Source organism: Antechinus flavipes, chromosome 1 (genome assembly GCF_016432865.1).
Source record: "Antechinus flavipes isolate AdamAnt ecotype Samford, QLD, Australia chromosome 1, AdamAnt_v2, whole genome shotgun sequence".
Lineage (NCBI taxonomy): Eukaryota > Metazoa > Chordata > Mammalia > Dasyuromorphia > Dasyuridae > Antechinus > Antechinus flavipes.
In genome coordinates this window covers 5,868,524-5,884,572 of record NC_067398.1, presented here as the reverse complement: position 1 = coordinate 5,884,572, position 16,049 = coordinate 5,868,524, and the positions used below count along the sequence as shown (strand labels likewise).

General features: G+C 46.2%; 1 protein-coding gene across 1 annotated transcript in view; it reads right to left on the bottom strand.

The window, feature by feature from the left end:
* Positions 1-16,049, bottom strand: part of GLI3 (GLI family zinc finger 3) — a 252,438-nt gene that overhangs the window by 156,688 nt on the left and 79,701 nt on the right. The window contains exon 3 of the mRNA XM_051978548.1: positions 6,401-6,643. Coding sequence (XP_051834508.1) covers positions 6,401-6,643 — 243 coding nt within the window. The remainder of the gene's footprint in view (positions 1-6,400; positions 6,644-16,049) is intronic.

Genomic DNA, 16,049 nt, shown 5'->3' with positions numbered 1-16,049 from the left:
TTACCCTCTATCTAAAGGCCTACAATGATGGGATCCTCCCGAGGCAGTCCATCCTGCTTTGGGCTAGATCTGCTTCGAAATTTCTCCTTATAATGAAATAAATCAACACCAAATGAAAAGGAAGACTAGAGATGAGATGATACAGCGTGTAATTATAAGTGGAAAAGGGCTGAGATCACATGCATCAGCATGGTTTATCCCCATTTTCAAAGCAAGTTTAACCAATGCGAACCAATCGCCACAACAAGAAGGCCAAAGAGCTCAGAAACTGACAAAATCAGCAAACACCTGATCACCGAGCCATCCCGATAGAGAGCAAAGGCATCCAAGAGCAGTGCGAGATTAGAATACAATAGTGCTTGAAAAATCTTACAGAGATGGATGACAGATGATTATAATCAATGTTAGCACAGAAAACAAGAAGCAATAAAAGCAAGTTTACAGAAATATTAGCAAGAGACCTAATTAAGTCAAATCATAGCATCGCTGTTTTAACAACTGGAAGAGGAAAAAATGCAGATCAAAAATAAAAGGCAAAGATCTGTCAACATTTATTTAATACACTATCTTCCCTATCAATGACAACTGAACTGCCACATTTGAACTCTAACTTCACAAGTACCATGTGCTTTACATCTGGAAATATATTAAGGAAAATCTAGTTGGGCCCTCTAATAAGACTAAGCACACACAAAGAAAGTCTAGATTGCATTCAGCGTGATTCTGGAGAATCAAGTCTCAAAATAACTGCAAGAGAGCAAGATTGAAAATGATTAAGGAAAATCACAATATTACTATAAAAAAGTAACCCAGAGGACATGAATGACTACATATCCATGTGCTAGTTTCTCATCTCTGCAAAATCATTGCAAGAATAATTTATATCCAAATTCACAGGATCTTTCATGCAGACACATCTGTGTGTCAGAGAGAGAAAAAGAGAGAAAGAGAAAAAGAGAGAGAGAGAAGGGTAACCTAACACCCAATGTGTTAACCCCAAATTAAATAATCATGTCATTTGTATATGATACATATTTTTAAGGCATGGGTGTACATATCTATACTCTGTATAATGCTGACTTTATGCCAGACTCTATGCTAAGTGTTCTGCAAGGATAATATCATCTGATCCTCATGTACACATGCACAAATATAGTTTCATATAAGATCATTCAAAAGACTGAGGCTAAGGGATGTCCTGCTCAAAAAAGGTCTAATGGCTTCCGCTTTCTCTAGTATGAGATATAAATTCTCCTCTTTGATTTTTACAGCCCTCTGGGATCTGGCTCCAGGCTTCCTTTCCCATCATATTACACATCCCTGTGCCTTCTGCCAGCCAACCCAGCCTCTATGATGGTCTCCACTCACTAACTTCTAGGACTTTGCACAGCCAGCAAGTGCTCATTCTTTCCCTTCTACTTCACTGAACCCCAAGATTCTTTCCAGGCCTCTGTCCCCTGCTACAGGATGGCTGTCCTGACCACCCAGTCCTCCTCCCCTCTTGGAAATCACCCTGCCTATGTTTGTTTAATTTTGCTGTGTTACATAAGCTCCTTGTGACCAGCGACAGTTTTCTCTGTATCACCAGATCCCAGCCCACTACTAGACAGTCAAGGAGGCTCATCTTCCCCCTGCCGCGAGATCATACCTTGCCATCTTGTCCCCGAGAATATCAGGAAAAATTCTGCCAAGTTCCCCAGCACCGTAAGGCTGACTGTGGCTATGACAATCCCCTGACCTACTGACAAAGGGTAAGGTCTAAAACATCAGTGAAGTCCATCTCTAAAAATTACTCCCCTAGAATTTATAATGTAGTTGTTCTAGTTTCTAAGAGATCCTCGTCCCTCATATACATCATCAAGTAATAAAGATAACAGATTGAAATAAGTTAGCTGGCCTAACACTGAATGGTGGAAGTTAATCCAAGGAGGTAGAACCAAAATGACAGAGGGAGAAACCTTCCAAACATTTCCCTCAAGCAACTAAAAACTAATTCCCCAAATCAAATTTTGGACTGACAGAACCAAAAAAAAGGCTCAGTGTGAGACATTTTTTGGCTAAGACAATTTAAAGAGTCAACAGGATAGAAGAGGTCTGTGTCACTGGATTGAGACCAAGTCCAGAGTGCAGCAAAACCAGCAGAGTTCCTTGGAGGTTGCCACCATGGCAGCTATAACAGGAGCTGTCAGAACAGAGATGATCAAGGGAGTCAGATAACGATCAGAAAGAGACCACAGCAGCTCCTCTCCTGGCACTGGATGACTGATAATCCCATTTCTCCACACTAGCTCTGAGTTGCAATTCAGAAAAGAGAAGAATACTTGTGCTTGGTCACAAGAAAGCAAAGGGTCTGGTTTCACTTCATCAGATGAGCAGGGATCCTGCTGGGTAAAAACCAGAGCACAGACCAGGAGAGCAATGATCATCCCTTTTCTGGATCACATCACCTGGGAAGCACCAAAAACCCCAGAACTAGCTCTGAAAACAGACAGCAATAAAAAAGCCTGAAGTTTTGGACAGTGCCTAATCAACCAAGCCAGTAGGTTCCAACACTACTATAAAGTTCAAAGCCAAGAAAAAGGCTGGGAAAATGAACGAACTAGACAGACAATGGTACAATCAAAACCTGAAAGGAAAATGCTAATTGGACCCAAGTCCAATAAGAATTCTTGGAAGAGGAAAGTGAGAGACAGACAGAGAGACAGAGAGAGAGAAAGAAAGAGACAGAGACAGAGAAAGACAGAAAGAGACAGAGAAAAAGAGAGACAGAAAGAGACATTTAGAGAAGGAAAGAGAGACAGAAACAAAGTGAGACAAAGACAGAGACAGAAAAAGATAGGCAGAGAGAAAAAGAAAACACAGAGAGAGACAGAAAGAGAAAGAGAGAGAGATAAAGAGAGAGAGAAACAGAGAAAGGGAGAGAGAGAGAGAGAGAGAGAGACAGAAAAAGACAGAGAAAAATACACAGAGACAGAGAAGTGGTAGAATACAAAATGGGGGAAAATGAAAGTGATGCAAGAAAATTATGAAAAAAATTAACAATTTAGTAAAAACAAACTGAATAAAATACCTTAAAAGCAAAATTGATATAATAAAGAATCAGAAAAGTCCATTAAAGAAAAGAACCCATTAACAAGCAGAATTGGCCAAATGGAAAAAAGATACAAAAGTTCACTGAAGGAAGTCATTTCTTAAAAGTTAGATTTGAACAACTGGAAGCAAATGATTTCTATGAGATATCAAGAAACAATAAAATTGTTGAAAGAACAAAAAAAATAGAAAAAATATGTGGAATATCATCAAATACAATTGATCTGGAATATAGATCAAGATTCTTAAATTATTTTTTAAAGAATGATTGTACTACCCACAAGTCATGATCAAAGAGAGAATGAGAAAGAGAGAGAGAGAGGCAGGGGGTGGACACTTAAACATAATATTTCATGAAATTACAAAGGAAAATCACCCCCAATATTTTAGATTGAGAGGGTAAAATAGACATTGAAAGAATTATCCAATCACATTGTGAAAGAGATCCCAAAATGAAAACTCCCAGAAATATTATAGCCAAATTCCTGAGCCGTCAACACTGTGGTTTTGTTCCAGTCTGTTCACATCAATGATGGGAATTTCCATTGTTTTGGGATCACTTGCTATTATACGTCTTTTGAGTAATGCAAAGTGATCCATAATTTACAGCCACATGGCACTGAGAAGATTCTAGGATGAAAATGGATGGTTTGGGAACCACATAGCAGCTTGGGATCAAGAGAAGCCTCCTGATTTCTCAAGGGTGAGCCAGCATTCTCTTCCTCTTGTGGGATTCTGGGCCTGGCTACCGTGCCTGTCCAAGGTATCGTCCAAGGGAACATGCTAACCCAGCAGGCTGCCCAACCAGCTACATATCACAGAGGTCGACAAAGAAAGGAATTGAACTGTGATGGGTTTTGTTTAGGTATAAGGGAAGAACTCCCAGAAATCAATGCTGCTTGGAAATAGAATTCTGGGCTCCCTCCCTCCTCAAACATCAGGATTCTTCTTATCTGCGTATATACTGTCCTTCCCAGACTCTCACCCCAGTGGGAGATCAGCTCCTTGCAGACGGGGACTGGTTATTCCCAGCACTTCCCACCTAGTAGGTGCTTAATTTCCTTCTCTAGAAATCATTCCAATCTAATCAGATTTTTCTGCATGGGATTATTTAACAAGGGTCCTCCAGAAGGGCATAGGAGCGAACCATACCCGCCAAGGGCTTCTCTATCCCTGTAATTCTGTATATTTGTGCTCCCTCATAGAGAAGATTGCTGAAAACACAAGTGCTTCTGGGATTTTTCTTTCTTTCCTTATTTTAAAGAATATTATGCTGCTTCTACTAAAGTCTCCCTTTGATGCTTCCTTTTGGCAGAAGTGGGCATGAACTCTCGGAGGTCCTGTCCCACCAAGGAAGGATCGGGCGTCCCCAGAGCACGGGACTCACCCAGAAGCACCAAGAGGTGCCTGACCCCAGTTTGCCTTTATTCTCTTAGCTTCCACTCCCACATCCTTCACTTCCTTGTTGGTGACTTGGGGCCCCAACCTATCGTTCCACAAACTCGAGAAAATTCATCTCATCGTGACTTGTGATCACCATTATCAATGCGAATTTGAATCATGACAGAAACCCTACTATATGTGAACCCAGAAGCCCTGGGGCCACGATCCTAAGTTACCGTTCCCCTCCATGTCAATGAGCGGGTTGCATAGAAAGCCCCTCAGCCGCTCTTCTGGGTCAGGGCATCCGGGATGCTGCAAGGGATCCCATTGGAGCAGAGCCAGCTTTGGGCCAGGACTGAGACCTCCATCCTTATATCAGTTCCTGGCTGAGCCTGGAAAAGGCCTTTGCCTCCTCTAGGACTCCCCAGTCTGTTAGACCAAGAAGAAGGCACTGGGAAGGGGGAACCCTCCGTTCAAACATTTTACGGCTGGATTCAAGTTCCTTCATTCCTTCTGTAACCGGGACCTAACTCTCAGACCAACTGAGTCAGGATTCTCTGGCCCGAACAGGCAGGTAGCATTCAGGGGCTGGGATCATCCCCGTCGCTTTTTCCTCTCACCCAAACTAGCACTATTACAAGAAATTAATTGACCTTCCATCTTTATTAACAATCCCACTCTGTCAGGGGAAAGGAGCCATTGGTGAGCCTCACTTCGGTTGTGCCGGACCCTTTGATCTGCACCCTGATGAGGGAACATTCCCGCATGTTCCAAGTCCACTAACGAAGGGATGAAATTAGCTTTTATCCCAGGCACTTTCTTTAGCAAAAAACAGGCACTAATCAGCTGTCCTCCCCAATCAGTCATCTGGCTAATGACCTTTTGCCTCAGAACACTAAAATTTCTGAATGCCGAGGAGGAAGGCCAACCCCAGCCAGCCCCTCTCGGCGGGCCTCGGCGGGCCTCGGCGCTGCATCTGGAGTCGGCGACAAGGAGGTTAAATGGCAAAGCTTCATCTCAGCCTTGGTGATAAATCTGCAATATACAAGCCCCTGCTTTGACGCCTCAATGTGCACTCCATTAGCCCCCAATGAATGGAGACCTTTTAATTAGAAGCAGATCCTCCTCCCTCCCACCACACACACACACACACACACACACACACACACACAAATGCAAACGAAAATCTTACTTATTGCATTTTGCCCTGAGAGAAAATAATTATCCATCTGCATTTAGATTGTAGTGAATTTCTTACTCTTTATTAATATGTGAAAAGGAACTCAGAAAGTTTAAAGCTATTCTCAATTCTGACAGTAGCTTCCAAAGGGGAAAAACGTCCCCACAATCAGTGACCTTCCATTTCTAATAGTCTACGTTTCCCAGGAATAAATCTATATTTCTCTATTTTCCTCTTTTCCCTACCTCATGAAATAACATTTTCTTTTACTTCCTTTCCCCCTCCTCCTTCCTTTCTCCCTCTCCCTCTCTCTCATAATCCTAAAAAGCTCCAGTTATCAATGGGAGTGATTTTTTCTCAACTCTTCCAAAGGAAAGTCTCTGGTTAATGATGGCCCCCTAACAATCTCTCCTGCACACACACACACAACTCCCCTATATGTACAGCCATTCTGATTAGCGTTAGAGGAAAGACTTTGAATTAACAACAGATGAGCTAGGCTCTCGAAGCCTGAAACCAACATGGCCCCCAGTGTTTTGGAGACTGAAGGAAATGCCTTCCTTTAAAAAAAAAAAAGTGGGGAGGAGGAATTAGGAAAGGGAAGAAGCTAAAAAGAGTAAGAAAATGCTTAAAGATGAAAGCCACTCAAAGGTAATCCCACAGGTGACCCCAACAGTCATGCACACTTCCACTTGGACATCCCCCTCACACTTGTTGCAGGCCTGGGGATGGGGATCTGTGACTTACGGTAATGAGGCTCCATGTAGCCATTCCTGGGGTCCATGGCAAACACTGTGCCTCGATATGGCACCGAAGGCTCTGCGAGGTGGGGCAGGGATCCATGGATCTCCTTCTTTATCAGCGAGGCCCTCTCCTCGCTGGACGTGGAAGGCTCCTCGCTGATCTTACCGAGCCCTTGCCCGCTTTGGGGCTGCATGGCCACTGCGTTTCTCCTCTCTCGGGAATAAGTCTGTACAGGACTTTCATCCTCTGTGGAGGGAAAAAACAATTAAAGTCTCCATCAATCCACTTACGGTTGCATTGTTCTCAAAAATCAACCAAGACCCTCCCCTTGTCCTGATGTCCTGTCTGTTCAATTTTGGATGGGATGGGAAGCTGCAAGAAGTGGGGTACCCGTGTGTGTGTCTGTGCTTGTAAATGAGCACCAAGTCAGCAGAGAGGGCAGAAAGGACAGAGAATTCGGGTGCCGTCCGGCAAGTTTTCTTTTTACTACTGAATTATCAAGAGATGTTAGTAAGTCACAAAGTAGTTAAAACTAGTTTAAACACGTGTGTCCTATCACCTGAAGGACCCCAGTAAAACCTTGGAACACTCAACTAAATCTTTAGGGAAAGAAATCGACATGTCCAAGCTCCAAATGTCCACAGCTAGTCAAGTAAGGGCAATGTTCCAGTAAAACATGGCTCTTGCTGAATCTTTCCAAAGTAACTCAGTTCCACATTTTTGAAAAGCCAACATATACTTTATCAATACGTTGGCCCGGTGTGCTGAATTGTTTTTCCTTTTCTTCTTTTTTAGTAAAGGGATGGATATTCAAAAGAGACAGAGATATATTGGGGAAAGTAGGTAATGAAAAACTAAGGTAATCAATAAAAACCTATTTTGCAAAATGGTCAGCACTCACTTGGGAGAAGTCTGGTTGGGTAACTTGCCAGCAGGGCAAACATTAGAGGGAATCGGGAAAGAAAATCCCCCAGTAGGAGCTCTGGGTACAAAGGAAGCAACCATAGCAAAAATTTGTAGATAATATAGTAAGTAATATTTGGGGTATCTGTGAAGAGGAAAGGGAAAGGGAGTGGGAAAGGGAAAGGGAGGGTAAGAGGGAGAGGGAAAGGGGAAGGGGAAAAGGGAAAGGGAGAAAGGGAAAGGGGGAAAGAGAGGGAAAGGGAAAAGGAAAGGGAAAGAGAAAGGGAAAGGGAAAGAGAAAGGGAAAGGGGAAAAGAGAGGAAAAAGGAAAGGAAAAGGAAAGGGAAAAGGAAAGGGAAAGAGAAAGGGAAAGGGAAAGGGAAAGAAAGAAAGAGAAAGAGAGAGAAAGAAAGGAGAAAGAAAGAGGGAGAGAAAGAAAGGAGAAAGAAAGAGAGAGAGAAAGAAAAGAAAAGAAAAGAAGGGAAGGAGAGAAAGAAGGAAGAAAAGAGGGAAGGAAAGGAGAGAAGGAGGAAGGGAAGGAGGGAGGGAAAGAGGAAGGGAGGAAAGGAGGGAGGGATAAAGGAAAGAGGGAGGGAAAGAGAGAGGGAAGGAGGGAGGGAAAAGGGAGGGAAGAAAGAAGGGAAAGAGGGAGAGAAGGAGGGAGGGAAAAGGGAGGAAGAAGGGAGTGAAGGAGGGAAGAAAGGAAGGACAAAGAGGCTAAATATTCTGAAAGGAGATCATGGACATTCATCCCAAAGGAACATCGATGCAGCACCTTCTGTGTACCCTTCCAGCATTAAACTGCCTGCTTGTCCCTTTCACAACCACAAAAACCCAAAGCAATCCAACAACCCTTTATGACAAGACTGATGGGCCAAGCATTAGATGTTAAGCTTGGTGTGCAGACCCAAAAAGGAAATAGTGCCTGTTCCTAAAGAGCTTCCAAGAGGCAAAGGTGAGGAGAGCGAATGTGCTGGGGATGATGAGCTTCCCGGGAAAAGATCTTGTGAGATCTTAGTGAGAAAGATCTTGTACAAGGAATACCATGTAGGACGTGTTGGCTGAAATGGAGTGCTGAGAGGACTAGAGTGTGCTGTCTAGAAAGAAGGTGGGGCCAAATTAACAGGTGTTAAAATTCCAAAGAATCCATGTTTTATCTTGGAAGCAACAGGGAGACACCGAAGCTTCCCGACCACGCAGGATACGTGGATTTACCCCACATGCCAGCATAAGGCTCAGATCTGAATCCCCCCAAGTATTAGGAAGCACCTGCTTGGCTGTATTTCACTATGGGAAGCTGGGTATCTTTATCTACCCTTATCTTTAGGGTCCAATTCAGTAACATGCACAAATATGCACTAGACACTGGGGATAAAAAGCCAAACACACACAAATGAAAAAGTCTCTGTCCTCAAAGAGCTTCCAGTTGCTAGGCCTGCAGTGAAAGATGTGTACAAATGCAGATGTGCCAGATGTTCTGGTTATCTTATCCCCTCCATCACCTCTGAGCCAGAAATCTTGCCAAGGAACCTCCCCTCATCCCACCCCTGAACCAAGAACCGGCTGCCACAACAGCCTGTCCCTGCATGCCCCAAAGGTGGCCAGGATACATTATTACAACCACACATTAGAGAGATGACTTAGAAGGTAAAACCAGCCCCCGTTCAGTCAAAGCCGCCAACATTGTACCCCGTCCACCCTCGTCTCCAGAACGCTCGCTAATGGTACACCCTAGATGGACGCCATATCCTGGCACTAGTTAGCCAGTGGGTCCCGCTGCGCTAGGAAACTGTGCTAGAGAAAACAGTTATGGCGTGTCTGGACAAATATCAAAAATCTGACATCTGCGCCCATCCCCAAACCCGGCTTTGGCATAGATGAAAGAGAAATGGGTCAGGAGCATACCACCCGGCTCATTAATCCAACAAGTTTCTCCAACAGGATTTGTATCTGTCTCCTCCAGAGATCAATGCTCTCTCCCTGTCCAAATCCATAGTATTCAGCTCTTTGGATGGGGCTTCATGCCTAATTCAACACTGTGTGCGATGGCAAATCCAATGGTAAACCCCAAAGAAGTACCCCAAGAAATTCCTAGTAACCCTGGATCAAAGATTTAGAGCTGGAAGGGGCATTCAAGGTCATATAATCCAAGTCCATTATTTTATAGATGAGAAAACTGAGTCCAGAATTGAAATGATTTGTCGATGGTCATACAAGATGGATTCGAACCCAAAGCCCCTGTCTATTTCTACTGCTCCATGCTATCGATTCAATTTCTAAAAATAATTAAACCCCTGCTATGTTCCAGGTACCATGCTAGATATCGTGAACAAAACAAAATCAAAAGAAGGAATGAAAGCAAGAGACTGTTCTCGAGGAACTAACATTCTATTCAACAAATGAGAAATATCTACGAAGAACTTAGCTCAATGCCTGGCACATAGTAGGTACTTACTATTTACTCCTTTCTTTTCCCTACTGGGATAGTCAATACCTTACCACAGTTGGCTAAGGCTGGAGTCAGGAAAAGTTAGGTTCAAATAATTGTGCTTCCATTTCTGCCTAGCTGTGAAGCAAACTAGTTAATATTTCCCGACCTCAGTTTCTTCATCTGTTTAATGTGGATTAAGAAAAAAAAAACCTTCAATCTTTACCTGACAGTATTATCACGACACGAATGAAATAATGTCCAAAATATGTTTTGTGAGCCTCTGGGCGTTACAGAAATGCAAATTGTTGTTACTGTTATTCTTTATTATTACCTTCATCATTATTAAATTACAAAGAGTGTCATGGCTAATATGTCATCTCAAACGGAGAAGACACTGCCAATCAAATGGAGATGGAGGGGGTTTGCCCCATAAGCAAAATCTTCTCATGGTCTAGGAGAACTTGGGACACACACTAAGGGAACTTCAGGTACAAACTCCTGCAGCCCACTCCTACTTCCTCCCTCCATCCATTGCCTGAAAGTCTGGGTCGCATCTCAGAGCCCTGAACTCCCAAAGCCCAGGAGAGGAAGCTTATTGGAAATCAACAGAAATCCTGGCCAGTCTTCCCAGGACGGGGGAGTGAAAGAATAAGAAATAAGTTTGTAGACTCCCCCCCTTCACCTGGTAAATGGGTGACAGCCTCTGAATGCACAATGGTCTGGGCTCAGATCTGAGGCTGCAGATTTGCTGACTCCTTCAAACAAATCGTGAAACATTATTGTCCCATTGTTTTGGGCAGCTCTCTATTCCTCCAAACCTAATAATTAAAGGGATAAATTACTAGTTTAATCTGTCAAAGAACTCGAAAGAGTGTCTGGAATTGGGGAGCAATCCCCCCCCCATTTTAGCATATTGATTTCTTTTAAGTAATGCTTTGTATTAACTTTTTTTATTTTAAGAAAGACATCTCCACACCCCCTTTTCCATCCTTCTGGTTAACGCTTCCAGGCATGAGTTTACATTTGGCCTTAACAAGCTGCAGAGTCAGGGGGGTTACAGTTCTGTAAAAGTGAAAGGGTGCCTAACACACTCAAACTTATATTAGCTTTTATAAAAATTCTTCTATAATCGGGACACAGCCAGAGTCAGATTTTCCACTCATTTACTCTCTGGCTCAAGACTTTTATGTCAGCCTTCAACCTCAAGTGAACCCTCCCCAACGAGGTCCCGATCTCTTAAGAGAGAGGTGTGGGGGGAGTGTATTTCTAGAGAAAATAATAAAGGAATCAGATGGAGAAGGGGGGGGAGTTGACCCCAGAAGCAGCTCCCAGGCTGGGTGGATAGCTTTGGACAAGCTACATTTGTCTCCTCCCGCTTTTGAAATGGGTTTCAGCATTTTCATCCCGCTTCCAAAATTAACTTTCCCTACGTCCCAAGTGAAGTCCAAGCATAAACTTAGCTCCTCAAAGGTGTAAATATTTATGTGACAATTGAATAGGTCTGTACTCAGCCTCTCTCAAGATGGGTATTAGGAATCAAGTTTCATCACTTGAGGCTGACCTCTAGCTTTTGTTTTCAGTTGGCGGCAGGATTTTTTTTTCCTTTTCTTTTCTTTCATTCTTCCCTTCCCCCTTCCCCCTTCCCCCATTCCGTGATTGCTTCTGGACAGAAAGAAACCCAAGTTCATTTTTTAAAAGGTAAACTGCCTTGTTCCCATAAAGAAATCCAAAGTGTGAAGGGGGAGGGAAGTTCTGAAAAGAAACAATAAAGATACGGGGTCTACCAGAGAAGGTGTTTGTTTTGGCAAAGGCAATGCAGCCCGGCGGCCGTTCCCCCGGGGTTCCGGAGTCAGGCTATAGGGATAAACTTAGGGCAGGAAGAAGCGGGGGTTCCAGATTCGGGGGCAGCCCAACGAGCCGGGGAGGGCAAGGCTGGCGCTCGGTTTGCCCGCTGCTCTGGAGCCGAGATGTTTTTGATGGAAGCGCGAGGGAAAAACTTGACAGAGCTCGCCCTCTGGAATACAAATCAGCAGCGGACTGAAAGCCCTCTCTATCCGCGCTCAAAGGGAAGCTTTCTGGGCCGGAATTCTGCCCGCTCTCCAGCCTGCGACAGCCACTCCAGCCAGCCAAAGGGCGAAGCTGTCTGATCTTGTTCAATCGTTCCACCGAGTTCCAGGCTGAGCGCGGACGGGCTCCGCGAGCCGGCATCATTGACAGAAACAGACTGTCCACCATGGCAACAAGTGGGAGGCCAGTGGCCCTGTGTAAGCAAACAGCCCACTTCTCCGGCAGCCTGTGCCAAGGCGGGCCACTGGGACTGCCTTGTTCTGGGGCTCAGGGACTGCACTCCAAAGAGAAAACGCCGCTTTGCATCCTCGTCTCAGGCAAAAACCACTTAAGGCTTGTTCCCGTCTCCCTCCATCCCATCCCTCCCTCCCTCTATCCCTCCATCCCATCCCTCACTCCCTCCATCCTTCCATCCCATCCTTCCCTCCCTCAATCCCATCCTTCCATCCCTCCATCCCTCCATCCTTCCACCTTTCCATCCCTCCATCCCATTCTTCCCTCCCTCCATCCTTCCACCCCTCCACCTTTCCAGCCTTCCATCCCTCCATCCCTCCATCCCAGGTTCATGGTATGGGAGACTCATCCCCATTCTCCATTCCCCCGAGCACCTGGCTGAGCGTTCCAAAAAGGAGGCAGCCCTCGCTCTTCCAAAATGTCTCTTTCAAACTTTCAAGCACGTGATGTTGTTGTTGTTTGAAGAGAAAAAAGTTCCATGAGTCACTGAGTTTCGACCTGGATGATGGGAGCGGAGCCCATCCTCGGAGCAGAAACCGCTCCGTCCCGCCTTCCAAAGCCCGCCTGCTGCCCATCTCCCGACCCCGGAGCCACGGCCATCGGGCGCCGTTTCGGGGCCGCCCCAAGCCCCGGGCTCAGCGAGCTGTGCCGCGTGACCCTCACCGGGCGACCCCCCCCCCCCGCCCCTCCCAAGCCCGGGTCCCCCGGGCGGCCAGCCGTACTTACAGCTCGGTCCCACCAAGCCCCGCCGGCTAGACAGGCTGCGCGCGGACGCTCGGCCGGCTCATCCCGGCCGGGACGCGGCGGCTCCGCGGCGGCGCCTTGGTCGAGGTGCTCAGCCTGTGTCTGCGGCTCCCTCCGAGAGGCTGCGCGGCTCCCATTAGAGGAATTAAGAGCGGCTGGGACTCTGCTAACTTTAACAAGCTCATTAGTATTCTGGCGGGGTGCGGCTTCCTAGTGAACTCTCCCCATTGAGGCTGCCTCTCTCTAGGAGCCGGGGTCAGGCCGCTAATCATTAAATCAAACTAATGTCACCCTATCACAATCGGCCCCCGAGAAGGAGGGTTTATTATTCCAGTTTATGCTAAATAAATGGGGGGGGGGGGACGACAAATGGTCTCCCAGCAAGGTCAACAGCAGTTTCAATTACAAGACAAACTTAACAAGAGTTGATATAAACCGAGCGGGCTGTATTGACTTAAGAGCGGGCAGTGTCTCCCGGCCGGCCTGCCACTCCAGCCGCCTTGTATAGGAATGCACGCTGGGGAAAGAAAGGCAGGGTGGGGGCGGGGGAGATCGGGAGGGGCGGGGGAGGGGGGGGGGCTTTTCTTTGCCAGCCTCGGTGAGTGCACAGAGCCTGGCTGCTCATTCACGTTTCCCCAACGAGAGAGCTGCTCAGCTCAATTCACCCGGCACAAAGGCTGAGGCCCAGACCTCAATGGACCCAGGGAAACATGTTCAAAACTCGGCTCTCTATTGTGACTGAATTTCTTAACATCTTTTCAAAAAGCGGAGAATGCCTTGAGGCTAAAGGAAGAAACAGGCTAATGGTGAATTGGGAATAGTGAGCAAATTTCAGAACCCTTTCCTCCGAGCTTTTGAGGTTGAAAGCAAGCTCTCGCCTTTCAAGTTTCAAAGTCCTTTTTCCTCCTGCAGTGTCACAGAAGGATTTGAAAAGAAGGTAATTGTGCTCACAGTCTCCCTGATCAGAGCTTACGTTTTCTTTCTGGTATTTCGGAATACTCCTCGCAATAATGGTGCGCGCAGCTCAATCCCTTCCCGGCCTGCACTCGCCTATTGCTCATTAAGTGAACAATTGATAGCATGAAATGCCTTTTATGTGCAAGGTCTGGATGTAAGATAAGCATTCTCGTCCCCTGCATTTGGTTTACTAAGGAAACTCTCCATCATTAAATTACAAAACCCAAGTCAGAATATCGGTCTTTCCCAGAAAAGTAGCTCTGAGCTTGCACACAGCCAAAATGATGGGGGCAAGAGGGATGTGCCGGCTCGTTCCCCCCCACCCCTTAGAAGGCCTGCATGCTTAAATGCTCAGATCGCTGAGAGAGAGAGCTGGAATAAAGAGACCAGGGGGCCGTGGGGAGGGAAGAGAGACTTGGGCCCGGGGAACCGGGCAATCGCCGGCCAGAATGATGTCACCCGCTCGGCGGCCGCCTCAAACTCGGGGGCCCGCCGGCTGCCTGTCACTTTGGGGCCACCCTCCAAGCAGAACTCCCCAGGAAGAGCGCCCCGGGAGCTTGGGCCACCCTCCCGGCAGAACCCCCTTCCCTCAGAGCCCCGGGAGCTTGGGCCACCCTCCCGGCAGAAACCCCCCTTCCCTCAGAGCCCCGGGAAGCCGAGCCTTGGGCGAGCACAGGGATCGCAGCAGCCCTCCGTTGGAATCCCCCCTCCCCCGCGGCCCCCCAATCTCTGGGTGCGAATCTGTGCCCGATTTCTCAGGCGCGGGCCAGAGCTGCCAGCAGTTTCCTAGGATAAGTCAGCGGCAAGAAGGCTCCAGCAAAGAGAGAAAGCTCCCGGGCTGAAAAAAACAAAGTGAGATCAGAGGTTTGGAGCTGGAAGAGATCTGGGAGCTCATCAAGTCACAGAATCACAGAAATCAAATCTGAATCCCGTCAGGCAACGGGTCCCGCACATTTTCAAAGAAACCCCCTCCATAACATAGCTGGAAAATGGTCAACCAGGCGCAGGGGAAAGGAATGAGCCTTCATAGAGAGCCTACTGTGTGTCAGGCCCAGGATTAAACATTTCCTCTCCTCACAACCCCCTTTGAGATAAAACACAAGTCAAGTGACTTTCCCAGCTAGTGAGGGTGAGATTGAACTCACAGAACTATCCACAGCCTCCCTGCTTGAACACTTCCAAGGAAGGCAAGCCTTGTAGCTCCTAAGGCAACCCATTGCATGTCTGGATAGCTCTAATTGTTAGGAAGAACTGCTATGTGTGTGTGTGTGTTTTTTTCTCTTTTTCCCGATATCAAGCTCAAAAACATCAAGTCCCCTAACATCTTTCCCCTTCCCATTATAAGTTTGTTTGCATTTTCATTCTTGTCTTTGTTGCTATTTTCCCATTCTTCTCATCCAGTTGGATGATATTCATATAGAAATAGTCTTTGGATAAATAAGTTTTCAATTTGCTCTTTTTCTTTTGTGTTTAATCATTATTATTAATAAGCACTTATTAGGCACTTAATATATGCAAACATTATTCTAGGCACTGGGGATACCAACATGACATCAACTCTACCCTCCAGGCTCTTCCTTTCACATGTTGTATCTGCCCAAACTTTCTTCTTGGGTCAGTTTGCTGTTCCAGAAACAAAAGCTAATTTAATCAACACACACACACACACAATTAGTTTCACTAGGAAAGGTAAGGGTCCTGGGGGTATACTTGTGATTCAGACAACATCTTTACATCTTCCATGCAAATGTGGCCTTCTCCAGAGGGACCAGTAAAATAGAAGGTCTCAGCCCCAGATAGAAAATGGGATGACTGTGTGGCTGAAAGCTGGAAATCCCCCTCTTTCATTAGTCTGTTAAAGAACAGGTTGCTGTGACCCCAATTTGCCATCTGGCTTTTGGCTTCCAAAGTGCAAAGGGCAGCCCCATGCCTGGCTCCTAGGAGCCTTTGCCAACCTTGGTACCGGGGCACACACAGCTCCACTTTGGGTCTGTGTTCACTCCACTCTATCATAAAGCCCAGAGGTGTAAAGGGGCAGGGAAGAGCGCAGGGAGGCAAGAGGGTGCCAAGGATTGGCAGAGGAACGAATATCTCCCAGATATCTCCCTCTGACCCCTCCCTCATGGCCTGGCAAACCCTGGCTGCATTTACCGGAAGTCACACCCAAGTAAGCAGAGTGTCTGTGCTTGAGGATATTATCAGAAATGCCAAAGAACATCCAGGCGGCCTCACCCAACTTTTCTCACTCTTCTTTCTAATTTTATTGACGCCTTTTGTTTGTCTCATTGTCCTTCCCCAATATCGCTCAATCCAACC